The sequence below is a fragment of the Falco rusticolus genome, chromosome 1 (genome assembly GCF_015220075.1).
Source record: "Falco rusticolus isolate bFalRus1 chromosome 1, bFalRus1.pri, whole genome shotgun sequence".
NCBI classification, from domain to species: Eukaryota; Metazoa; Chordata; class Aves; order Falconiformes; family Falconidae; genus Falco; species Falco rusticolus.
This window is the reverse complement of record NC_051187.1, coordinates 42,814,629-42,841,469: the sequence shown is the minus strand read 5'-3', so window position 1 is coordinate 42,841,469 and position 26,841 is coordinate 42,814,629. Positions and strand designations below refer to the sequence as shown.

At 40.1% G+C, this 26,841-nt stretch overlaps 1 protein-coding gene across 3 annotated transcripts in view; it reads left to right on the top strand.

Moving 5' to 3' along the window:
• ADGRD1 (adhesion G protein-coupled receptor D1) overlaps nucleotides 1-26,841 on the top strand; it is a 160,651-nt gene that overhangs the window by 95,631 nt on the left and 38,179 nt on the right. For all 3 annotated transcript variants that reach the window (XM_037376884.1, XM_037376893.1, XM_037376876.1), the window contains 4 exons: nucleotides 11,659-11,762; nucleotides 14,524-14,635; nucleotides 18,625-18,778; nucleotides 25,840-25,906. In XM_037376884.1, the coding sequence (XP_037232781.1) occupies nucleotides 11,659-11,762; nucleotides 14,524-14,635; nucleotides 18,625-18,778; nucleotides 25,840-25,906 (437 nt within the window). The remainder of the gene's footprint in view (nucleotides 1-11,658; nucleotides 11,763-14,523; nucleotides 14,636-18,624; nucleotides 18,779-25,839; nucleotides 25,907-26,841) is intronic.

The window sequence follows — 26,841 nt, the reverse complement described above, 5'->3', positions numbered from 1 at the left end:
GTGCTTTATACTTCCATTCTGCTGTGCAAAGTATCATTTCCCTTTCTCTGCATGGTACTGATGAATGCGGCTCTGAGGGTAGCCCGAGCAGGCAGACATCCTCTCCAAGGGCACTGTAACAGCCTTTAACCTAACGCACCAGTCAGCACAACAGCAAAACCAGGCATGAATAGTTCTGCCACCCCTTGCAGAAAGACAGGCAGAGGCACAGAAAACAATTAAAAAAAAAAAGAAAAAAAAAAGAAGGGGATATTGACAATTCTAAAGAGAAGTAATACAGACCAGTACGTATGCAGCAGCATCGGACCTGGGAGAACATCCCTAGGGGAGAACATTGTTGATGTGGAAATCCATGAACTCTTGACACCGGTTCAATGTGATAAGTGTTCTGATTCTCGCAGCTCCTTTTCATGAGATTGGTTTCCTTTTCACTAAAAAAGAAAAAAAGGAAAAAAAAAAAAAGGAAAAAGTATACGTTTTCCATTCATGAGACACCGCAATTTTTTAGAGTGCTGTTCACAACTGGAGAGTATGGCATACTGTCTGATTTCAGAGAAAGCCAAGGTGTCTCTAAGCAACGAATACTGAAAATAAGTGACCTTCCTCAGAAGTAACCTGCCACATAAATACTTGTGGTGAGCATTTCTACTGGCTAGAGCGCTGAGCTTGTATGATAACTATTTACCAAGGATGGTGACTTTTTCTTCTAAGTTAAGCTAAACTCAAGCAAGAATCTCCTTGCTTAACTTCTCCTCTTTGTTCCTTCATGTGGCCAAGTCTAGCTTTCTCCACTTAGAGAACAGCAGCATGATTCAGACCTCGTCAGCTTTGATGCATTTTGAACCTGTCCCAGCGCCTCCCTACTATTACCGATCCAGGTCATTTCCACACCTTTACCAATATCCAGCACTTCTCGATATATTTACACAGTTTGTGCATTTCTTGTGGGCATAAATGTCTTTATATAGTCTCAATATTCTTATCATTGTGATTTTATTATAAGGTACAGAACTATGTTAATGATTTATGCACCTGGCTTGGGGAAGAATTACGATGTCTCACATGGATTTAATTTTGTTTCTGTGAGACATTCATAAGAACAAAATTGCAGGATATCTTGCATCTGACAGTGCTTTCTCTTGAACACAAAAAGTATTGTAAGAAGGGGAATGCTGACAAATGGTTAGATGTTTACGGAGCAGACTGTCAGGTGGGTCTAATTTCCAGGAAGCATAGAAATGCAAGAAAGTTCTTAGGAACAAGCTGTAAGTTCTTGATTTTTCTTCTTGATCTTTGCTCAAAACAGGTTAGATTAATTCTGTCACTATTCTGCAGTATGCCAGCTGGAAGTAATCTCCAGAGACCGAAATCTGCAGAGATGAAAAAGCAATTTTATTCCAGTATTTCAGAGAAAGAAATTGAAAGAGAGAAGTCACAAAGAAAAAGCTTAAATTCTGGAATGTTAGCTTAAATGTGACAAAATGAACCTCTTCTTTGATATCTGTGAGCTATACAGTGGTGTGTGGAGAAAAGGAACTTTGAATGCTGTGAATTAACTAAAACTGAGCTCGGATTACAAGTGTAGTTGAATTCTACACTAGTTTCAGCAAGAGCTTGAACACAAAGTCACAGTGATTGTGAAAGGCTGGTATGAACAATACTGCCGATTAGCTTGAGGTACACGTGTGCAGTTTAGCTACTTTCAGTGATGCAGGGGATTAGCAGTTGTAACAAGTTTATTTCAGGAATGAAATAACCATCTTGGAAAAACTTACAACCATGTGGTGCTCAGATGTCAGCCTGGCACTGACCTGTTAGCCTGCTGATAAATTGGCCCACGTGGAATGCCAAAATTATTTGTGTTTTTATCACTCTGCTGTTATGTCTGTATCACAGCTGGCCCAAATTCATGCTTGCTTGCTGAGATTCATTTATGAGTTTGGTTTTAACTTGAGAAATGGTAGCACTTATTTGGAGTTTTGGATATTAGTGACCATCAACTGGTTTAAATGACTAAATAAGTTAATTGAAGGTAAAATGTGACTGAAGATGAGCAGAATGTTCCTGAAGGGACACGTTCAACCCTTGATTGCCTTTGTGAAGTTGCACAGATGTAATTACGGTCAGCACATGATCAGAATTTGGGAACTCAGCTGAGAAGTCTTTTCACAACTCTGATCAAATTTTGCAATTGCATTCTCCCCAACAAAATGTGTCAGTCAGACATTCGGCATCGTGCAGATATTAACTAATTTGTGTACTCCTCCTCTGGAAAGCTCATTGCTCTGATCAAGCATCTCTTTCTGATGGGGGAAACTGAGGTAGAGTAAAAAAGTCCCTTACAGCAAATCATTGCTAAAGCTGCGCTCTTGGGGGTTCATGTCTGTCCTTGTCCTTCCCTGCTGCACAGAACAGTGTTCCTTCCAGCTTTCGCTTAGTCTGTTGCAGTCAGAACAAACCCGTACTGCCAGCTGCCCTGCAATGTTACAGTTAGGGAGACAATAGTGCATTAATGTAGCTGTTTTAGGAAAAATAAATAATCCATTTAGTTTGATGTGTTTACACTGGTTTATGTTTGCTGCTTCTGGAGAAAGTCTGAGTAGAGGGTATCCAGGGTGATATGCTCCCTGTGGTGGTTCTCTTGTAGTATATAGTACAACAGTCCTCCGCTGTGCCGCAGGCTGGAGCCTGGATAGGAAGAGCACGGGATGGGAGATGGGGTGTTCCCTCAAGTAGCCGTCCTCTGCTGGTGCAGAGCCTGGGGAGATCTCTGCCTGCAATGCTGCCTCCTGCAGCCAGCACCCAGTGGTACCTCTGGCTGGAGGGGAAATGGTGGAGAGGTCCCATTCCTGGGGTGGGAGGCACAGGAGACGTCTGTAGGGGAGACATGAGCAATGCTTCCCTGGGGTAGACAGACGGAGGGATGTCACAAGGTGCTTTCTCGATAGCAGGAATCAAACCCAACATGAGCAAGCTGCATTTCAAAAGCACTCCAAAGAAAATTCAAATGCTATTATTTTATTTTGGGCAGCTTTACTTCTTCTCATCAGTCAGTGGGGCCCCTATACTCCTGCCAGGAAACATGCCAGCCATCTGGCAGCTTTTATTTTTATAGTGATCCAACAACTACAAAGCATGCCAGGCTATTTGTACCATCTGCCACATAAATGTCATTTTAGCAAAAGGATGGTGGACACCTGGGGACCCCAAGTTCAAAAATCCCTTTAAAGGGGAAATCATTGTCTCCCACAGCAAAATAGAATTTGAGGTTTGGGTCCCCCTCCCCCAAGTAACCGATGCAGAACAAAACTATAATATTTATGTCTCCTAGACCATTCTCTTAAATTGTGTTTGTTTGGGTTTTTTTCCTCCATTTTCCCTCTTTCTGTCTTTTCCAGCTGCGAGGGTATAAAAATGACTACTATAAAGTTCACATGTGGATGGACATTTCCAGCGAAGTAATAGCGTCATACAATCTGTGGTAGAAATTGTTCAGGTTTTTAAACACATTTTTTGCATTTATAAAGCTAGAAATGGCTTTGATTTTCATCCCGTTTGTAGCTCTTGTTCCATAATTCAGAAGGGAGGATCAATCAATATAGTTCAAGCTGCTCACCAATGGGCTTGAAAGCAGAGAAGCATTTATAAAGGGGAAAATAGTTAAAAACATCTGATCTTGCAGCTGGAGGTATAGAGACAACCCATAGCATCTTTAGAGAGCCCAGAATTTTGAAAAGGCCTGGTGACTTGGCTGTGAGGTTCTATTTAAAAAAGGAAAGACATCCTAAATTTCTGCTTTGCGACAATGTGTGTGTTTTTATTTTATTTTTCACTGTTATAGCTGAGTTTGTCTGCACGTTTTGACAATGTATGGCTGACTGAAAACAAAGTGCATCTCTTATAAAGTTTGTTTCCAGAATGTCCTACTATTGTGAAATGCTTTAAAAATATGGGGGATAGGTGTGTAATTTCTAAGTTTGAAGCACTGTTCTCCTAAATCTAATATTGCAGTTATTAATCAAACGTTGCACTCAGGGGGCATTAAAATAGCAGTCTGAAATGGTAACCTTTTTTCTTAAATTTTTCAGCCAGCTGAGGCTCAGATTATATACTCTAATAGGACAATGAAATGGAAATAATGTGGCATTCTCTGATTTCTGCTGTTTTGTAATTTTAACATAATTACATTTCTCAGCATGCTTTTCATTGCTGGGAACATAAAGATAATAATGCCTTAGTCCAGTAATTTTTCTTTTGTGTTGCATATTTTAAAATTGGATAGGCATTGCATTTTTTTTGGTCCTTGTTTATTACCATCGACAGTTTATTTCACTGACGAGATCTCTACAGACAGTTTAGACAGCCCTTACCCATCAGATGAACAAAGATAAATCAGCCTGTGTGTTTATTTTAGCATCGCTTTGCAAACTTTCCTTGCTCTTTCTCACTCTCTCTGCTTCCCCCTCCAATTCTATTGCGCTGAAAGTTATCCCCATGGAGGAATACATCTTGCTGATCTCTTCACAGTATGATTGTGCATCATATTTCTTTTGTCCTCACTATGCTCATGCCCTTCTTTCCTGAAAATTGAGCACTAATCTCTTGATTTTTAACTCAGAACCATTGTTCATTGTTTTGCTATTCCATTCCTGTGCCAGTACAGCTCTGTTGATTTTGATGGGAGAAAATAGGAGACTTTCTGGTTCTGTCCTTAATCCCATAGAATTACATGGAAAAAACTGGACTAATGCTGACGGATACTAAACAATGCCTCAAATTCCTTAGAGAATTGTTTGGCAGTTACTGAATTTCACTCAGCAGAGGAGAACAAAAAATGACTTTTCGTTTTGGAAAAGGACAAATATTTAAGAGTGCCATAATGGTCAAAAGAACTCTTTTGTTTGAGGAGCATGAAACAGGACCCTATTTTAATTGGAATACTTAACAAAATAACATAGGCTTCTTTTCTGTGGTGAAAATGAAAGCACCGAGCCATTTGGCAGCTAGGTCGTCTTGCTGACTAAAGGATTTCCCCATGCTGCATAAAAATGTTATGGTACTGCACCTTTATCCATCCCTGTTCTCTGTTGAATATCTTCAATGGAGATACTTAAATTTAGTCATTCTGTATTCTTGAGTTCAGTCTGTGTCTGCATTGGCCTTTTTATGCCCTTTCTTCCCAAAGCATGGTGTAGGGGATATTCAGGACTGGGTATGTGGAGACTGCTGGCTGCAGTGCAGGCCACAGTTTAGCCGCAGTCCTGAATCGAAATCGATGTTTCCGAGTCAAAGCCCAAGCCTGGGATAAGAGAGGCAGACATACTGATTTTCATTGAATTTTACTGGGAGCTGGGTATTTAATTATCCTCAGCTGCTCTGCAGAATCTCAGACTTGAAGCCTGGCAAGAGATCATCATTTCTCTGCCGGCAAGAGCCTGCTGGACCCAGGCTGGGTTTCATTCTCCTCATAGCACTCTCTGATGGACTTCAGTTTTGCTGTTAGTTGGAGAACAGGGTGAGTCTGCCTTTGCTGGAACAGAAAGTAGGGAACAGATGTGCAAGTCCTAGATGTATGGGCAAAAGTAGCTCCTTCAGTTTCACAGAGGGTAATCTGCTGTAAATAGAGCTTTTAGCATTTCTTGGGAAACACTGCAAGTCTTAGGCCTGAAACAAAGGCAGAAAACACACCCTGCTTTGTGTTACACAGTGATGTGAGGAAGAACTTGCAGATACCTGCTTTTCTGATCCCCAGACTTCATTATAATCTGGTACCACTTCACAATTTGAGTCCTTCCTCGCTGCCATGGTTCCTTCAGGCTTCATTTGAACTAAAAACTTGCTGTGCAAGATTTGTAATGAGCAGATTACCTACTGTTTGATGACATCTTGCCCAGAACTATTTTAAAAGACGACGTGGGCTTTTAAAAATACTAATTAATACCTTGGCAGAGATATTTGGAAAATCTTGATTTTTTTCCCTCTCACAGCGAAAAGTTTTAAATAAGCAGCCATCAGGCTGGGCTGGCTGTAGGAAAACGTGCCTTTAATCCTGGAAAGCCCCCTCCCTCGCACTTCATTGCTGATCACTAGGGGCTGTGGACTTTAATAGAGAATGGGAATTCGAAAGCAGTTCTGCTGGAAATGGCTGATAAAAGACGATTGTGCTGCTGAGCGTGACTCTTGGAGGCCTTTTTTTCTCCAAACATGTGGTATCTGATACATTGTGGCTTGAGAAAAGAAGTCTCTGAATTGTTAGACTCTTTTTTTTTTTTTTTTTTTCCCCTGAGTGGTGATTACACAGTGCCATTGAGGATGGCCCCACCAAAATTATTCTTGTGGTCTCAGCGAGTAGACTGAGCCTCCTGAAGTAAACACGGATCTTAATTTGAAAAAAACGTAATGTTATCATAATGATATGTCCCTAACAAAGTGTTTGGCAAGCTGAAGAAAAACAGAGATTTGTATTGTTATTATTTAATATCTAAATAAGGGTCTCGCTGGACTAAAATTGAATTTCAGCAGCCTTTCTGGAGGCAATTAAAACCATTAGCTTCATCAGCCAAGGCCAGCATTTTAACGTCTCTGAAACATTCAGGCTGCCAAAGTTAATTATTCATCCTTTTCTTAATTGGATTCGGATTGCATTTTAAAGGTACAGCTTTAATAGGGTTGGCTGAGCCTTAATTTTTCACCCCTACCTCTCCTCCCTTCCCTCCCCCCAAGCAATGTCTCATAAGATACTGTTCCAAGTCTTTGGCAGAAGGGTTTGAAAGTGGATTTCAGCCCCGGCCAGCGGCTGATGGCGTCATGGCAGATCTCAGTTGGTTTGATAAACAGGGTAAGAACCATACCTCATTGTAAAGTAACTTGTGGTAGGAATGCTTCTTTGAGATGGAAAGCTGACCAAAAAGGACACTAAAATATAGCTTGCTCTTATGGTTGGCCTTAGGACAAAATACAATTGACATGTCTTATATTTCCACCAGTAATCAAGTAACTTTGCTTTCATAAAATGTATACGCTATATAAGCACATGCAAAAATAATTATATTCTGTGTTCTGCCAGTAAGTAACACTGAAATACAAATGATAGGTAGGATATAGCCCTTAGGTAGCAGGGCTCATTTTTTAAGACTGTAAAACATTCTTTGGTTCAAGAACTTTGCTTTTCAGGAAGGAGATTTCAAAAGTAGTTTAGACAAGGAAATTACTGCTTTTGATGGCTAAATTGTGATGTAATTTGGTATATGGACAAACCCTTTCAGGATCAGCTATGAAAAACCTTGTTTTAAGTATTTGAACTCAGTGCTTCATCTGTTGTGTTGCCTCTAAAGGCAGACATAGAGGGATATTTTGCAGTATGTAAACCAGAAATTTTTAGCTTAGCACTTCCCCAAAATGTCCATTCCTCTGGAGAAATGTATAAGCAGAAAACAAGCAATCAACTGCCTGAGAGATGAATAATAAGAAAAAAAGGACAGGAGTGCAGATTTCACCTGGAAGGGGACATGGAGCAGCGGGAGCCCTGTGTCACCCAGACAGATGCTCTGATCTGACCAGCTGCTATTTTGTGGTCCTGTAGCCCATCTAGCTTTTTGCCAGGTGGTTGTGCTGTGTTGTATATGCAGTTGCTCATTAATGTTACATGAATAAGTAGGTTTTCTGTTCTAGATCAGTTTTTCATATATAGCCTGCTGAGCAAGTCTTTCAGCATCAACTGACCTTTTCCAGATACTTCAGAGATGAAAAGTACCATCCCATTCATTACTGTAATATATGAGCATCTTCCTATGCAGTATTTTTAACCAGAGGAGTTAGATGTCACTCATTTTCTTGTTATTAACAACATCATAAAGGAAAAATATGTATTTGGAGTCTGAACTGGGATCTTTGCAGGATCATTCCTGGGTCCATCTGGTTGCCTGTGAGTTTCCAAAATAAAAATCTTGAGCAATGTACTAACTTCTTATAAGAGAGAGAACAGGGGTAAGACAATAGACTATGTATAACACTCAAATGAGTGTAACTACTTAAACCATCAGATATCTGTCCATGCTATTACTGACACTTACAAGGTAAAGGGTGTTACAACCCAAACTGAAAGGGTGAGAGTTTTATATGGAGTATGAATTTTTAATTTGACTCTGTCAAAGCTGATACTAAGAAACATCTGTCTTTTACTGTTCATGATTACTAACACTCATGACTGTATGAGCTCGTTTCCTAACTTTTCAGCTTGCTGCAGAGTAAGAGAATGAGTGTATAAACTCAAAGAAGCAAAACCTTTTAGAAGAAAAGAATAATTTAATGTAGAATGGGACAAGTATGAGATTCAGGCTCTTGGGACTACTTCATAGATTATTCAGTGTTTTATTTGGTAGTTTTTAATGCTGTTTTCTCTGGTAATAGCAGTAGAGTCTGATTAGCATTGTGCAGACAAGATCATCCCAAATTACTGTCTTGTATTTCACATCATGCACGAAAGCTGAAAATTTTCAAAAAGGCAAACTGAGGTAAGATGAAATCAGCTTTTATCAGAGCACTGGAATTTATAGGAAATTGTTTCTTAATTCATGATGCATAATGCTTTGACAATCCAAGTATTTCTAAAAATCCGCACGTTTGCTATCCCTTACAGTGTGAAGACAGACACGCACAACATCCAACTGTGCTGTAACAGCTGGGTTGTGAGAAGTTAGTAGAGAGCTGGTAATTTAAATACAGGTTCTCTTCTCTCCTGCACCATATACCTGTATTTAGAAATGAGGCTCTACACCCTGGAAGTCATTCCAGGCCTCCTTTTGATGCTGTATTCTTCCCCCTGCAATTCATATCACGCACAGAAAGGACCTCGTTTCATCGGCTGGAGCTGCTGTGAACAGGGAGTGCTGCCTTGCATCCCTCCAACTTTGAGAACAGCTATCACAGGCTCCACCTTTTCCTTAATAAACAAAAAATGGTTCAAAACTACCTACAGGCTTTCTGTCCCTCACACTAGGCAAGATGAGAATGTGAACTGCAGCGATGTTGCTTTTGAAATAGTTGTTAACAGACTGACGTGGGTGTTGATTTAAGAGTGTCATTCTTAAAAGCATCGTCAAATTTCAGTTGTGATTGCTAGAGCAAGAGCGATTTCCAGTTCCTAGATGTGGGGATCTGTGCAGGTTATTTTAGGTTTCAATGAATCTTCTACATTTTGTTGATAATAGATATTATTTTTTTCCCTTTTCATTTCTAAATAATACAGGCTCCACCTGGGAGAACTTGATTCATGTCTTGTCTTGCCCTTCAGGGGTTTCTGGAGGAAGACTGAGCTAAAACCCAGAGAAAGACTTTCTTAGAGGCATGTTAGGCGTGACTGAAATCAGTTACAAAAAGATGTTTGTGTGATTGTTATCTTCTCTCTGATTATTATGGAAAAAACAAAGGCTTTGATTTTTGCCCATTTCCACTAGATTGATCCTCTGTATCTTCTGTACTTGTATGTGATAGCAAGACATTACCTTTCTTTTGCAGATCTTATCCGCTTTGCCAAGCACAAACACTGTGATAGACCACTGTAAATCTAAATGAGCACCGAGCAGCTTTGACCTCTGTAGGGAACGTTTGCTGGCTGCCGGTGTTGGGAGTGAAAGGAGTGAAAGAAAGCTTTGAACCGCTGAGAAATACTGATTTCAGAGTGACTTGAAGCTAGAAAAGCTTCCTCTGCTCCCCTCCTCCCTCTGTAGAACTGCAAGCCACCTGTAGCTAGAGAAAGCGGTGTGTATTGGAGCAATCAGGAAATACGATCCATGCATTTTGGACATGAATATCCCTGATGAGGAAATCACTTCTGAACTGCCCAATTTACCATACAAGTTATTCCTACTTCAGGAGTAATCTGTGCAGAATGGCTATACGTGGCTTCTCTGGGGGATGAGGTACAATAGGAGCTCTTTTGTAGAAATTATATGGACCTTTTAAGCTGGTCCACCACACAGAACCCTTTTGGTTCTGTAATTGATGCTATCCAAGTCAGGGAAAAGAAATGTGACTTTGGCTGAAAGAGAAAAATATACTAAAGGGCTGTATCATATTTCCTAGGAACTGAAACGCCATAGCAACAGTTGTCTTTCAGTGCTACTGCTGCATCGCTTAATAGTTCTCAGTTTGCTATGCGAGCCACAATCTATTCTGCTGTAACACTTGCTGCACATCAGCTGATACTGTTGGCAGATAATTACAAGAAAAATGTGCATATACATCACATTGGTTTTGTCTGTATTTAAAATTATTTCTTTTTCTCATAACCACATGGCATATTATTTCTGTCCTTTAAAAGGAATTTTAACGGGAAGTTTATTGGTAGAACTGGTTGGGTTTGAGTACGTCTAATGAAATTCTTTGGGGGAGAATTTTTATTGTGTGTGTGTAAAATAATAGAAAATCCCAAACTGTGAGAAAGGATTATTTTTTATTAGATTGAGTTACTGTTCCAAAAAAATTGGAAAATATATTTTATATTTTTCCTTTCAGTATTTTTCAGAATAAATAGATATTTTGAATGAGTTTCCACCAAAGGATTTAATTCATAGTGAAAAGACATTAAAATAAAACCACAGTATTTCAAGCATCAAAATTAAACTTTTTGATTGACCACCATTTATTCCCCCCCCCCCCCCCCCCCCCCCAAGATGTTCCATTTATGAAAATGTCAACTCTATCCAAATTCAACTCAGGAAAAATGTCTGAAAATTCTTCTGAGATGAGAAAACTTTTTCCTGCCTAGCTGTGTTCTACTTATTATATATTAATATTGCCTGGCTGCCTGTGTCGGGTGTGGCTTTTTTGTCATTCTTTCTGAGAACTGGCATGGAAAACTGAAGCACGCTTTCTGATTAATTTTGGATGAATGGTCAAAACACACTGTCCCTCGCCTGTTGAGTTGGTTTTAGCATAGATCCTAGTGGTGGGCACTATAGAGTTACAGATTAAATGTTCATGAAAATGGAATTACTTCTACAAAAGGTGCCTGTAGATAAAACCAGAGGCTGAGATGAGAGGCTGAGGCTGACTGCTCATGCTGGGTCTTTTCTGTGGTTTTCCATTCTGTAGATGTCAGTCCAGCTTTTTCAATGGGCACTAAAAATGTGACACATTAAACAGAACAAGTGGGCTATAGATGGCCAGTAATTTATGGGTTATCTTGGTTTGTCAGTTCTCAGTGCTGTGAAGCACTTCAGGTATTTACGCAATGATGTAAATTATTGCAGCGTGAGGGCATGAGCAAAGTGCCCTGCGAGCTGTGAAAGATCCTGTTGCTGACACTGTTTGTGCAGCCCAGTAAACTGCGCTGATCTCAGGCTTGACGATATTGCAGCAGCAGAGAAACTAACTTACTCTGAGGAAATACTGCTTCAGGAAATAAAAGAGGGTTCCTTTTTATTTTTGTGTATTTTATATCCACTGCTCAAAATGCAATGAGCATGTGGATGCCCTGGCTGTGTGGCTGAGTTTTGAGCTAGCTTTTCATTTCACGTGTTAGAAATGGCATTGAATGGTTGTGAACATCAGTTTATATATGGTCAGATGGAGCAGGAAACACTATGTACAGGGGGGCTGACCTGTGGTTCTGTAGTGCAATCAATTAATAGTTCTTGTTTTTTTCTTTGTGTGCAGCTAACAAGAGGACACCAGGTGGCCCTCTCCTCCATCACTTACATTGGCTGTGCTCTGTCCATCTTCTGCTTGACGATCACACTGGTCACATTTGCTGTATTGTCGTGAGTAATTTTAACTTAATACCCGCTGAGCAACTATGATGCAGAAAGCCAAGCAGTGCATTTCAGGCCACTGGTTAGGATCCCTTCAGGTTCTCAGGATAAAACAAAGGCTATTAATTCTAAAACCTTCCTTAATTAGATTCTGCACATGTATTTGTAACAGTTGGTTGGTTATTTCTGAATTACTTTCATTTCCTGAAATGGGGTGGTCTTTATATACCAAGCTGTTTCCATCCTGTTAGGGCTTTTCAGATTTTTTTTAAACTCTCCATGCTTTGCTAGTTCAGGAATCTTGCAAGGAGGCTGTAGGAGGGCTTGATCTGGAGCTCAAAGCAAGTACAATATGAACAAAGACTGCAGGGTCAACCCCTCTTCCCCCACTACATACATCTTTGCATTGCTTGGAGTGTACCATCAGTACTTTCTGCTTTTTAGCTCTCTCGTCTGTAAGGCAGTGTGTTTATAAAGGTGTCTCCAGAAAGGAAGGCTTGGTCAACATTAACTGCCTCACTTTTGTTTCATACAGCTTATAAACAATTACATCATATAACCCACATTTATTTTCAAGTATCCTGCTGTTCTGTTAGGCTAGTTTTCTAATGTGTTACTTTAGTAGGGTGAAGGATGCCATAAGGCAGTGTGAAATTCAGTCCATGGCTTGTGTTTAAACGCTCTGGATCTCTGCAGCCTGCTGCAGTAACACGGCAGCTCCTTCAAGGGCTGCCATGGGGCACTTAGGGTCTTTGTGCCTGTTTATATTCCGGAAGTGACAACTGAGTTGGAGGCCCATCTGGGCTTGATGTAAACGTTTCTGAAAAAGCTTTCATAGAGGTTTCTCTCTAAATAAAAAATAGAAAACCTGACCGAGGGTGAAGTGTAACTTGTCTGAGGTTGTGCAGTAGACTGGGAGCACAGCAAGGAATAGGATTCTTGTCCTCCTCCACACACGAAACCATGTTCTTCCTACTCAAGAGTTCAATTTTTGATTTCTGTGCCTAAGCATGTCTTTTGGACATCCTGTTAAGAGGCCAGTTTCTAGGAAAAGGGACTTGCTGAAAACCCAGTAAACTGACTGCAATGTTTGTTTGTTCCAAACCCTGTGTTATTTCCAAGTCTCAAGATCTGTGTTGGTCATACTTGGATTAAGTGTGCAACGCGTGGCAAAATCACTCTAAAGAAGTCCAGCGCCTGCCTATCATCTGGCTTTGCACTGCTGGAATGTTTAGGCTAAGGGAAATGATCTGCTGCACTGTTGTCTGAGTGCAAAACTGGGTGTTCTAGTGTTCAAAAAGAAAAAAGGAGCAAGAGGAGATGGTATTGCTGCAGCAGGGCTGAAAACTCCTCGAGAAACGAGGCAAACAGGAGGTGTGGAAAGAGAGCTTGGACCCAGCTGACTGTCACAGGTTTAAGCACTCCACCTACATACAAGATCATTCAAACTGCAATTAAAAATAATTTGATTAGGTTTTCACTGGAGAGCAGGGCCTCATTAAGCAGCTGAAGTGGAATTTTGCAATGTAGTGTTAGATGACCATGAGGTAAGTGGAGAAGAATCTGGCAAGTTCTTTGCTACTCTGTGTACTGTCAGCAATGGCCACTTCCCAGGGGGGCAGTCCCGATTGCCTGCGGGGTAACGACGTTCCGGTCGGCACCTGCATGAAGTTCCTTGTTAGAAAGCCACCAGGCAGTGAACCTGTCTCTTCAAGTTACTTTTAGGACATCAATACTTCTGGTTGCTTCCCTCTTCACTTCCTTCTAATCGAGCACTGGCTACAACAGTGCTGGAAAAGCAGGGCTGAGAGCAAGCCATCATCTGTGTCGTCCACTCTGTGTCACCCTGCTGCCAGGGGCATGCACGATGTGTCACCAGCGGCTGTGAAAGACATCACCAGCCACAGTGATATGACAAAAAGACGGGAAGGTGTACTGTTGTGTGGAGGAAGCATTGCCATTCACAGAGCCAAATGGCCCAGGGCTCGTGAAATGATGAAAAGTGACAGTAGGGGCTGGCAGGCAGTATGGATTACAATAGAAAACCCATTAATCACCAGTACCCTTCTTCTTTTAAAGAGAAAAATAAAATTATGCTAAAGGCCTGAAATGTTTTCGCTTGTTTTCTACTTCCTATTTCTGGATGGAGGTCAGAAGACTCCCAGGAAAGCAAGTTCTTGGTCAGATTTCCAGCCAGTTTTTGCAAAGCCAACACAGATAATGTTCAAATGATGCTGTAATCAAGGCTGGGTCTCTGTGAAGATAGGCACTGCCCATCCATCTAAGCAGCTGTAGTTCATGTGCTCAAAAGCTGGTAATAGTAAAGTCAAAATTGTAACCAGTGCCTTTTCACATTCCCTTATTTGTAACACAGGCAAATACCAACAAAATAAAACCAGAAACTCGGTGGCACGGTGTGGGCTAGATGGCGCAAGGCGCAGTATGCTTTCTGTGAGGTGGAGGTCTGACTTCCTTGAGGGCACAGCACTATTCAGGATCAAGCCCTTTGTTAACATTCTATCACAAGTCATCAGCAGAGCTAGTTAATGTGCAAATCAGTCTTCCTGCTGCCTTCAGGACAGCAGCAGAGTATCAAAAAAACCAGCTAGGTACCACTCCATCCTGGTGGAAGGAGTGCTTGAAAGACATCATGATGATCCCACCAAAATGAATGACCAAAAGCCAATCAAAATGCTTGCAGATAAATCATAAATACGCCCATGCTTCTCGGAATACTGCTTTATTCATGTGTCTTTCTACCTTCTCCCAGGTCTGTCAGCACCATCCGCAACCAGCGCTATCATATCCATGCCAATCTGTCCTTTGCTGTCTTGGTGGCTCAGATCCTGCTTCTCATCAGCTTTCAGTTCAGCCCTGGGATGGTAAGTCCTAAAAAGCATGATTGTGTTTTTTGCAGGGCACCTCCATGGAATGAATGCCATGTGCCACAAGCAAGAAAGCATCATGCATGTGGCACCTCCTATTTTCAACATGCCTTAGCCAAAAATGACATCCTACAACACTGCATAAAGCTGCCTCTGCATCCACATAGTGTTATCATAGTATCTGGCCATGTAGAGATATTTGCAAAACTGAAAGATACGCACCCATCAAATGGAAAAATCACCAGATTGTGTAGTGGAGTACATTTCGGTTGTGTGTTCAGATGGCATGGCTGACTTCTGCCTGATGTGGCTTGTGCTTTCTCTTATCCATTCTCTGTATTGAAAACTGTAGGAATTCTGGACTGGAGAAAAAGGTTTGAATTTTGTATTTAGGTAAAGTATTTGTATTTCTGTTAGGATTTTGAGTTGTTTCTTTTTTTGGAGGAGGGGTGTGTGTGCTTTTTTTAATTGTCTGTTCTCCGCTGTGGTGAAGTGTGCTGGGTTTTGTTTCCACATTAAAAAGTCATCTTATTCTTGTGGAAGCCAATAAGCTTCCTGATGGTCCTGTGGCATTTCTTCTGCTTTCTTGGAGAGCTAAGCAGAAGGTCTTTGGCTTTTGCTCATAAAATTTTATTTGTATGGTAGAATATGCTGTTTTTATGAACAGCAGATTTATTGACCATGATCTCAACTCTGGAGATTTAGAAGATTTTGAAGTATCACTTATGTTTATTTTGCCTGAGTAATAATCAGTGAGAAAGGTATAGCAAACATGAGGTGACAGAGAGCATTACCTTTAAATATTGCTGTGTAACAGTTTAGTCTGAGATACTTGGTATTGTAAAACACGTATATGCTTCTCTAGGCATCTAAGGCAATCACTTAAGCAAATGACAAACACCTTCATATTGCTTAAATGGTACTGAAGGTCTCTGCATGTACAGGTTTTTTCTGCCTGGTCACGTAGATTGGATCTTGAAATTACATATTGATTTTATGGATCTGCTACTACAGGTGGGAATTCCTTATGCAGAGTACCAGGATCTGCACCATTAGAACTGGCATCTAAACCAGCTGCATTAGATTAAGACGAATATGCCAAGTTAACAATATTACACACAAGTAAAACAGATTTGTTTCCACTGTTGTGTTTAAAAAATGCTGTTTAAAGTAACGTAAGGTCCGTTGATAGGAAGTCCCACCTGCAAGAAGCAGAAACAAAACCTGGTTTAAAAATAATCTTCCAGTGTACTCTGTTTTTGTAATGGTCAGAACTTGCCTACTTTGATGACCAGCTGTTGCTCCACAGTACTTTTCACAAGCAGTGAGTAGTTTCTATTAATACTTTATTCTTTTTCTTCTCGGTGCAAGTAAATACAAGGTTTGCACACTCTTCATTTTGCCAATACAACAGCTTATGTATTCCACTCAAATGGGATCCCTTGAACTTCTGTTAAGTTTATAAATAATAATCACATCTGTTATACATAGGCTATTATTACCTGAGGATCTAAAAAGCACTTTGTAAAACTGAGTTCATACTCTTTTGCTGCTTAACATTCAGGTTAAGTCCTGAATGAGTAAGATAATGTGGAAGGGAGAAAATGGTAGGGAATGGTTTAGAAAGGAAATGAAATGGAGACAGTGGAAAGCAGCAAAAGATTTAACCTGAAACTGAAGACTATGGAAATAAGGAGTTAAAAGAATCCTAAACACAGCCTCCTCACACCTTATCAAGGCCAGCATCACCTCCAGTCCTTTTAAAATGCTGTGAAATACTAGTTGCATTTCCTGGTTTTAGCTGGATGTAGGTAGAGCCCGTGTTCTCCAGAGACCTGTCGCAGTGCCCACCTACATGCATACTGTGCCTTGCCTACACATGGGTGCCTTGCTTGTTTCGCTAAGCTTGTGAAACGCTCACATAGGCTTAAGTTGCAGTTTAATAGGTGCCCATTTTCATTCCTTTTAAACCTATTGAAAACTTCAGTTAAATTGAAAGTAGCACACAGAAGCCAAGAGCTGTTTTATACCATGGGCTTTCCAAAGTGAAACACTTCACAGAATCCATGGATATTTCAGCTCTATCCCCTCTAACAGCAGTACTTGTAGGGCACAATATGGTAAAGTCTTACAGTTGAAAAAAATCATGTACATACCGTCTGCTACGGGGCAGCTAAGCTAATGCAACAAAGGGAACTAATGATTAACCTCTGAAGACCACTGTGGCAGCAAGCTGGTTCCTACTGGTAATGCTTCCTCAGCACACAGACTCCACCTGCCTGGATACCTTGCTGTGACTTGCCCAGGTGAGGAAGGGAAACCGTGAAGAAAAAGAAAAAAAAATCTTCCCATTTACATGGACTGTATGCAGGCAACCCCACTGAAATTCTGTAGGTGTCATGGGAGGGGTGTTACAACTACAGAGCAGAATGACTACAATCGGTATGCTACAAGATGCAAAGCTGAGATATAGCTGGGATTCATTCCAAGAGTGTGTTTCAAGTGTACCTTAACTGAAAGCAAACCAAACAAGGTTAGCTTGTGGTAAAATCGTTGGCAGTCACATCTGTTCAATTACTGTATGATGAGCAAAGCCACCTGTGGTGAGACATCCTCAAAAAGCAATTAGTGGTGAAAGGAGAATGTGCTGTGAGGAGTGGGGAAGAAGAAAGAATTAGGTTTTCCTGTTTTTGTAAGGTCGGCTGATAAGACACTTAAAGAAAAATGTAAGGAACTCTTTGAGGAGCAACTTAAGGAAAAGCCAGGTCTTAAGCCCAGACTGCATTTCCTGTAGCCCCCAGCGGGCTGTAAGCACCGAGGCAGGTGTGAACAGGACTCGAGAGGATGTTTTTACTTCGTGCTGCACTGCCTTAGTCATGACATTCCTCTTTTTAGGGGCAGCATTTGTTTCACTTCAAAACATGTTATAGTTTAAATTGAAACAGATAGTCCAGTTTACACCAGGTGGGCTCACTTTCTAGGTGGTATTTTTCTGTTGCTTAAACTTTCATATTGGCTCCTATTTCCAGAATCTTGATAGCACGTAGTGAGTAAAGGACTATTGAGAATTCAAATAGTCTGTAAACACCCTACAGAGAAGACTTCCAGTTCTTGGCCTGAATCACTAGATGTGTTCTTGGCAAACATGACTTTGTATACAGCTGGTACATCAGCTATAGGAAACTGAGAATTCCAACAGGTAGGCAAACCAGATGCCCACCACAGAGCAGTTAGGACTGGAGAGCCAGTGATAGCTTGCTGTAATTTTTTGAAACGGCTATATCAGTATCACTGATGGAGGATCATGAGACTTTTACAGGACTTCTAACCAGGACATAACCTGGAATACAATGCAATTTATTTTATGTGTTACCCTATTTTTGATATGAAGAACAGCACAGCAGGAAAGCCACATGGTGAAGTGTAACTAAAGAGCAAGTTCAACATGGCACCTTATTTTAAAATTTCCATGTTTCACTCAAGTTTAACTGATGCACTGACTTTCTACCATTTCTTTGTAGAAAATGAACTATGGCTGGGTTTTCTACCATCACGGAACAGGGAGCAGGGTACAAGACAATGCTTGTACCCCCACTTCCTTGACTCTCCTATACTTGCTACAGGCTCAGCAGCAGGATGTTGACCCTTCACTTTTGAATTCTTAAGTATTTTGTATGCTTTAAGGAGGAGTTTTGCTCCTGCTGTTATAAATAAGTGATCAGTTTGGATTTCCACATCACATTTGGCAATGTTTTTTTGTTTTTTGTTAAAAGGTAAGACGATTTGTTACTCTGAAGCCATCTGAAAACATTGCATAAAAATGAAATTCTCTAGTGCTCTGTTTTTAAAACTGTTTTATTCCAGTGATTTAGCATTCAGTATGTAAATGTATACAAAAAAACCCCCAAAAAACCAAACCCTAAAATTGAAAAAAAATGTGACTGCATCACAAAGAAGTAAAGTATTTAATTTTGTTCTTAATTTAGGTGCCTTGCAAGATCTTGGCCATTCTCCTTCATTTTTTCTTCCTGAGTGCTTTTGCATGGATGCTGGTGGAAGGATTTCATCTTTACAGTATGGTCATCAAAGTATTTGGATCAGAAGAGAGCAAGCACTTATATTATTATGGAATCGGATGGGGTAAGCATTTAGTAGCTTCTTGCTTTAAGTCTGCTCACTGTAGCACAAGATTATATTCAGAAGCATATGTAAAATTGCCACTTGTGATCATAGTTTGCCTTACTGAGAGTAGGTCTGTTAGATAATTTTCTGACTGTAATCAGACTTTAAAATGTATAGTCCTAAACTTAATTCCACTGCAGTGAATTCCATGACCTCACTAGGGCAGATCAGATCCTTAATTACCAAATCAGTAGCTGGAGTGTGGGAGGGAGGTCTCACTGTACTGGCGAGTTCTCTTTTTGGTTCTAATTCACAACACGGGCTTATTCTATCCATACTCTGCAAACTATACCTAAAAAGCTGGCAGACTAGCACAGGAGTATCACGAAACTTCATTAGTTGATGCTTCGTGCCTTGAAATCCTTAGATGAAAAAGGCTGCACAGAACCTCAATATTATTATTAAGAATAAAAAAGTCGTCCTACGACACAGGGATCTCACAGATAACAATTCACAGCTTTTTAAATGCAGTAAACGAAAGCATAATTAGTGCGCATATTGAGGAGTCGAAACCAAGTATTTTGTTTGACTTTTCACAGCAGATGAAAGCTAGCTTGCTTTCACTGTCCTTGAAGTGCAGCAATGATGCTTGACAAACCTCCACGTTTAGAAGAAGAAAACCTCATACACTGAGTTGAAAGGAGAGATGTGAAAAGATAGCAAAGGAATATCTATGTAATTACAGATAATTTCAAAATAATGTTAAAACATGCATTATCTTCCCCTCGAATTTATTTGGAAGCTGAATGAAAACCAGATATACCAATAATAAAGACCTACTGCCATCAGAATTGGAATATTTAATATCCATTGGCACCATGCAGACATGGGTGATAGTAATGCTGTTCACTTACAGCTGCTTACTTGTCCTTTTTTAATACGGACTTTTTATTCTGTATGTTACTCCTCTTTCATTTTAAAATCTCTTTCACAGCAGTTCTGTCTAAGGGCCATTTGATAGAGTACTGTGGTGAACATGGTATGTGCTAGATTGAGGGGACAAACTGCAGTTTCATTAGTTAGGAGTTTTTTTCTTTACCTTCATTGTTTCTCTGCAACAGGTTCAAGAGTATCGCATACGCATGTCCTTATCCTGGTTGCCTTAAGTTAGGTTTTTTTCTCTGGAATGGCTGGTTTGTGTGCCAACAATATGCACCTTAAAGCTTTGGTTGCTGAAAACATTTGAAAGCTGTTTTTGCTGAGTTTTCAGTAGAGTTGTGTAAAATATTCCCCCCCCCCTCCCCCACCCCCATTTTTTTTCAGGTACATAGACTGAAAAGTGAGAGAACCTAGATAGGCTGAGGGTTGAAGACATTGAAGATTTGTAGATTCTTCTAGATTTGGTGCTAAATGTAGAGAAACCTGCTGATTTTAGTCTGGTTTCTTCTGTATTTCTTTAAAAAATAAAGAGCTTACTCATGGAATACAAATATGAGTGCATCAAACCAAAGAAAATGTTCTCATAAGCCCCTGAGAACTCTTTTCTCCTTCAGAAATACTATGTAAAAAGCTTCAACAGTCAATAAAATAATTAAGAACTGACATTTAATTCAGTAGGGTATTTGCTTATAGCAGATGCTTTGATTAACTCAATTTACAATCAATCATTAATTACTTATGGAAATAAATTAATGGCTTATATGTGCTGCAATGCGCCTTTACCTATTTTTTCTGGCATTTTGTGTAAGGTTTATTTATTGTAAAATGGCAGTGATCAACAAAGTGATTTAGAAGACACATGGATAAACATGGCATCTGACTGCAATATGAATGGTACTAGAAATTGCATTTTGCCTCATTTTATTGCAATATGATTGCTACCACTCAATTAGTAGTAATTAGCACAATGAGTACATAGCCTATTCGTATGTAACCCAATGGGATGTTAAACATGGTTACTAAAAAGTCTCTTCAGTCTTATTTTGAATAACGCTTTGGACCATAATCCCTCAGCCCCAATAGTTGTTGTCACCAGAACAGATGTATGTGGCAAACAGAGGAGGCACCAGCAGCACAAGGTTCAATATCAGTCCTTCTAGCAATGCCTTTCTTGGCAAGGATGGGAGAAACCCAGTGGCAAGCTGTTTAAATGTAGCAAAGGTCCTGTTGGAGACAAATAGTGGAAGACATCATCCATGCAACAGTAATACGCTTCTCTGTGTAAACCTTTTAAAAGCCCTTTTTTGACAAATATTTTGATTTTGGAAAGCACGTTCCAATTATTACTCCTACAGTGACTTGGAAAAAAAAATGTTTTCTGAAATCCAGTAAATCTACCGTGTTGCTAGGAAAGTGATTTGTGTTGTTCTATTTTTTCCGATCTCAATCTCAAACTATTTGCATTTGAATTAAACATTGAATTTCCTTAATCATATCTGACATCATGTCATTGCTGCAAGTGAGTCTGAACATCACTGAAGTAATTTTGCTAGGCAATGGCATTCCAAATTATTTATCTCTTGATAAGTATCAGGGCGACCTTCATTCAGTCAACAGCAGCACAGCTCGCTGTCTGGTATGCAATTCCAACGCTCATTCAGCTGGTAATAAATGTTGCTGGACAACAGTGTTTTTTGGGGGAAAATCCACATTGCAGTATTCACTGCTTAAACACTTAAAAGGATGCCTAAGTTTGTCAGTTCCCATTTTCTCTTTTGTTAGCATGTTGGCACTGAATAGGAATAGAAATGTTTAGTTAGAGAACCAATATCAGTACTGCCTTCAGCAGCAGGGTGAGCTTATGTTCTACGGGGTAGAGTCCGAGTTGTTCCTTCATGAACCTGACGAAAGTATAGTAAGAAATAATTATATATATTCCATAAAATCCCCACATCTGAACAGAAGTCTTGCAAGGCTGGGAAAAGGGGCTAAAAAGGTTTTGTCCTATAATTATTTTGTTTGGGTCTTAAAATGAGGGTAGGTTTACATTGAATCAAACTGTCAAAAGAAGCTGAGCATTCCTCTGCCATCCTGAGACCATATTAGATACATGTTTCAGTATCTAATAAAAATGGCCATTTTTTTATACTTTGGCACTGACCAAAGATGGTCAAAAAAAGTTGAAAAGAAGGATGTTTCATGTTATGTTACTCAAATCAGATAGTTCGCTTCCCCGTTCTTTGCTTTTAATTGAAGTGTGAATGCATTTGACTTTTGCAAACTCATAGTTCCTGGAATAATGACAAACCCCAGTCCTGAATTTAAAAACTCAGCCCCATCATTCTTATTTAAGCAGGAACACTGGACTAAGTGCATGTGTAAAAGTTTGCAAAGTCTGTATTTATGACCAGTTGACACTTGAGGCAGGGAATGGAGATGGGGCCAAAGAACTCCACACTGAGTATCATCGATCTCCTAACGTCTGTTGAGATTTCTGAGAGGTATGACTCCTGCAAAATGAATTCAGTGGTAATCAGAGAGAGAGGATACCAAAGGCGCAGAGTTGATTGAAGTTTCTGTGTATTATCTTTAGTCCCAAGGGTGCTAAAATTACTTCAGAGACAGCAGTTGTCAGGAATTCAAAAGAAAACAATTTGAGGAAGGTGATAATATCCTACCTTTAAAACTACGTTGACACTGGGGGGAAAAAAATACTTTGTTGCCTTGGTGGTTCAGCATAACACACAGATTATTCTAGCAAACTTTTCCCACCCACCTATTTGTAGGACACTGATGACAGAGTTTGTGATACTCAAGATTTTGTTGTGGCACTTTGGCCTTAACATGTTTTTTCTGTTTCAGACAATTTCCTTTCCTGTAGAGACTGCCTTAAAATGAAGATTTTGTTCTGAGCTGTCAAAAGACCTAAATTTCTTTATTTGCTGTTGCCTGTTGTAGTCCCAGACTTCTGCACAGATGTAATGTAACGCAGCAGAAGAAAAAGAAACTCCCAGAAAATTAACTTCTATTTTATAAATGGAAGAATATGCTTTCCCCTATTGAGCAAAGTAGATTTTTTCAGTATTAGAAAAAAATATATACTTTCATTCGTGTCTAATGCTCCATCTTTCTCAATCAATGATGTATTTATTTATGCCTTTTAGAATTAATGTCTTAAAAATGCTTTGAGTTGTCTGCCACAGAGTTTCTATAGCCTGTCTGTGGTTTGTTTTTGTTTTTTTGCTAGGTATAGAAGATACAGAAGCTTTCAAAATACAGTATACAGATTTACAGGCTTTTTCCATTTTATTTATCATTAGTGCCTAAGAAACACGAAGCTAGTGAGTTAGATGTGAAGTTTAATGCTGAAGAAGAGGACCTAGCTGACACTAATTTCAGGCTTCACCCTAGTGACTGTATTTGGGCTGAATTCAGGGAGAATTTTGTCTGAGCAAGAGTTGTGTTATTTGGCTTCCTGTGCCAGGTATTAAGAGCTTATGCCTGCTCTGCAGGCTGTATTTTGATGCTGTGTTTGGAAGGCAGCTTTAAATTAGCTGGTATGGGGACCTGGAGTACTCGAGCTGCAGCAGCACTGGCTCCATGTGAGCTGATTTACCCCGTTGGAATGTGATGCTGTATTGCTCTAGGACAGCAGAGACACAGGTGACACCAGTGCCATAGATCAGCTGCCAGCAAGGTGTGCTAGAACATTTTCATCTGATACTGTGCTCTGGAAAGCGTGGTCTGTTGCATCATAAATCTGGCCATTTGGAATAGGGTTGGTGAGTGTATTTGTAGCATCTGCTAACAGAGACAACATTCAGATAAAGTAAAAAACCATAACCGTAATTCTTTCATGGATGCTCACCAGTGCCAGCACAACGCTAACATTACCTGTCATGAGTGTAGACTAACCTGCACAGACCTCATGTAATTTCTAAAATTTACTGACAAAAAGATTAAGCAAACACACTTACTTTGTGTATAATATATAATCCATATGAATTCTTCAGCCCAGATCAAATCTTATGACCCCCTTAGGCTAAATACATTTTTTAAAACTTTTATGGAATTTATTGAGTGGTTGTTTCTTAAGGGAAAACTACTCCAATTTCACTGTAACAAAACCTTCAAGCTCCCGTTGCCATTATTCATTTAATATTTTGTCAATGCAAAGAAAAGGCAAACATTGTGCTATAGGCCGCAGACCATTTTATTCTCACTGACTTAGCTCATTTTATGCAGATGACTGCTCTATGTTTCATCTGCATAAATTTTATTATCTTCCAAAGGAACTCTGTATTTAATTTTCTTCTTCAATGCCATTTAAAATTGATAAAAGAGTCATGCCAAATCCTTCGAATATTCAGCACTGGACTGCAGGGGAAAAAAAGGCAGACTAGCTATATAAAGGAGAGCATCTGGGCACAGGTGTTTTTGCTTCTGTGACAAAGTCCCTGTCGTGGGAGGACAACCTGCATCAGAAGACAAACAGTGCCAACCCACAATGTCTGCTCGGCAGCCGAAGAGGTGACTGGGAGTGGGTAGGCATACCCGAGGGACCTGTAGTCCAGGTAGCTCACATACCCATGGCAGACAGAGTTTCAGCAGGCAGGCTTATGTCTGTGCTTAATTGCTCTGCTGAATGTAATTATTCTGGATTTTCTTCAAATGTGTGTAGGAATTTCCTTTCTCAAATAGACAAATGATATAAACTAAAATCTTGCCGTTCCTTAAGTCTTACACAAATATTACTTCTAAGGGGTTATTCCTGATTCATACAAGCATGGGAGAGCAAAATCTAATTCACAGGATATTAAACTGCATCCTGCAGAATGGATTTCAAAGTTTAAGACCTAAACGGTGCTTATAGGAGCTGCTTCTTAAGTACTGAGTGTCTTATTTATAAATGCAAGGTGCTTCTAGCCACAGTCATTAAAGAATGAAAATACTTCATCCAAAAATTATAGTTCTGCCAGTACAGGAAAACTTCACAGAATTTTCTGAGGATGATATTGGTAAGATTAAGCAGAAATTGCTTGACAGAGAATTTTGTAAAAGCCTCATGCAGAAAACCTGAAGAATTCAAAAGAAAATCAAAACCTTAAGCTATCATGTCTAATACTCTGTCTGGGACCTGGTTATTAAATTCCATAAGATGATAAAGGCCCAAACCTTCACATTTTATGAAATCATAAGGGAATTAACAGACAGCCATCTAATATTTAAAGGGATGAGATTTTCCTATATTCAGAACTGTTGGCAAGATAAAACCTTCCTTCCTTCCTTCCTCCCCAGCGCCTGGCCTGCCAAGCTGTGCTGAACTGGCAGGCCGGGTATGGCAGTGCCGGGGCCGGAGGCACCAGCTCCCCTGACAGCAGGACCATCACTGCCTGCCGCTGTGTTATTCCTGTGTAGTCCCATAAAGCAGCACTCCACCTCCTGGGGTGCAGGACACTGGAACTGTCAAAACCCCTCTGGAAACAGAGTCTAGTTTAAACGCAGAAATCTTGTAGACCTCTTACGTATTTATGTTAAAATAAGTCTTGGTTGGGCATCTGAGCGGGATCTGAATTTGCTTCTCTCTTTGTAACTTGTCTCTTGCTGCTGTCTGTAATGCTCTAGATAACGAAATGTTGCCAATTCTGTCCTCATGCCTGCTGGTCATGCACCCCTGTGAGAAACGTGACTTCAGTTTCTAGGTGGTTTTGAATTCTTGAAAAGGTGCGCTCACCTAGGGGAAAGTGGCTAAAACAAGCCTGATGTTGCTCCACAGGATATCACTGCTGGAATAGCATGAGACGGAAATTACATAAACAAAAACCTGAAAAAGGACGATGATTCTCAATGAAATTACGATGATTCTCGATGAAACTAGCGATGAAAACGATGAAAAGTCGGTTTAACTGTTGAACTAGTGCTTTATTGACAAGTCATTTTGTTTGTCTGACATTAATTGATTAAAACATGTTGTATTGCACAGCTGCAGGAGGATGTCAAGTTAGAATTAATTCTGAAATTACTCTGAGCTGTTCTGTTGTCGGTACAAAATCTAGCTGAACTTGCAGGGTTTACTGGAAGATGTAACAAACAAACCTACTTTTGTTACTAGTATCACCGTTGACTTTGCCTTTTTGCAGGCTGCCCGCTGGTCATTTGTGTGATTTCTACAACGTCGTCCCCAGACAGCTATGGAGAAAGTGGCAAGTGAGTATGAAAATGTCTTCACTCCAGGTGCAATAAGGATGAAAAATATGATGGGGAGAAAACCTCGCTGATCTGTTAACAGGGCTGTAGTTCTGCAAGATCCTGCTGAGGAGTAAGGGAGACAGCCTGCAAAAGCCCAGCTGTTGTATAGGCATATTCTTAGACCTAGAAGCCTCAGGTTTGCTTTGTACTGCTGAGATGATGCACAAAAAGCTCCTGACACATTTTGCCCGTTTTTCCCTTTTGCTGCAGAGGCACAGGGCCTCCTAGAGTGAGCTCCCGGCTTAGCCCACACAGAGTAGAATGCAGGCTGAAACATTTCAAACAAGATGAGAATAAGCTTTGATTAAAGATATTTAATCTTTTGAAGAAAACTGCACTTAAACATCTGAAGATCTAGAATGGATATTGTTGAAATCTTTGAAAATTAAGTTACTTTCTAATTTGGAAAAAGAAAAGCAAATTTATCTGAAATTTGCCAGCATCATAGGATTCAGTCCTACCACAATGTAAGCAGATCTGGAGCAAGGGTTATTCTTGTGTGTGTGTTAAAACAGCTTGTATCATCACTGCTGTAGGAAAGACATGAAGCTGACAGCACATTTCCCAGCCTCTTCCTCACCACCAGCCAGGCAAGGCAGGGAGAGCTTCAATTTGTCTTTTGCTACAATGACATTGCTCACAGCACTTAAATGATTGCCTGTGATACAGGACACAAGAACAACAAATAGCAAATAAAACCTTTCCTTTCTTCCCATCTTTCCGCCCCTAATGCTATTTGAAGGCATGCTGGGGCAGATAGCTGTCACTGACTCTTTACAAGACACAAATCAAAATGAGATCCTGCCTCAGATTCCCGAGGGTGAGCGGAAAAGAGCTTATTTATGCTCTATCATGTCTCTTGCTTTAAAATTCATCAGTCTTTTTGCACTCTC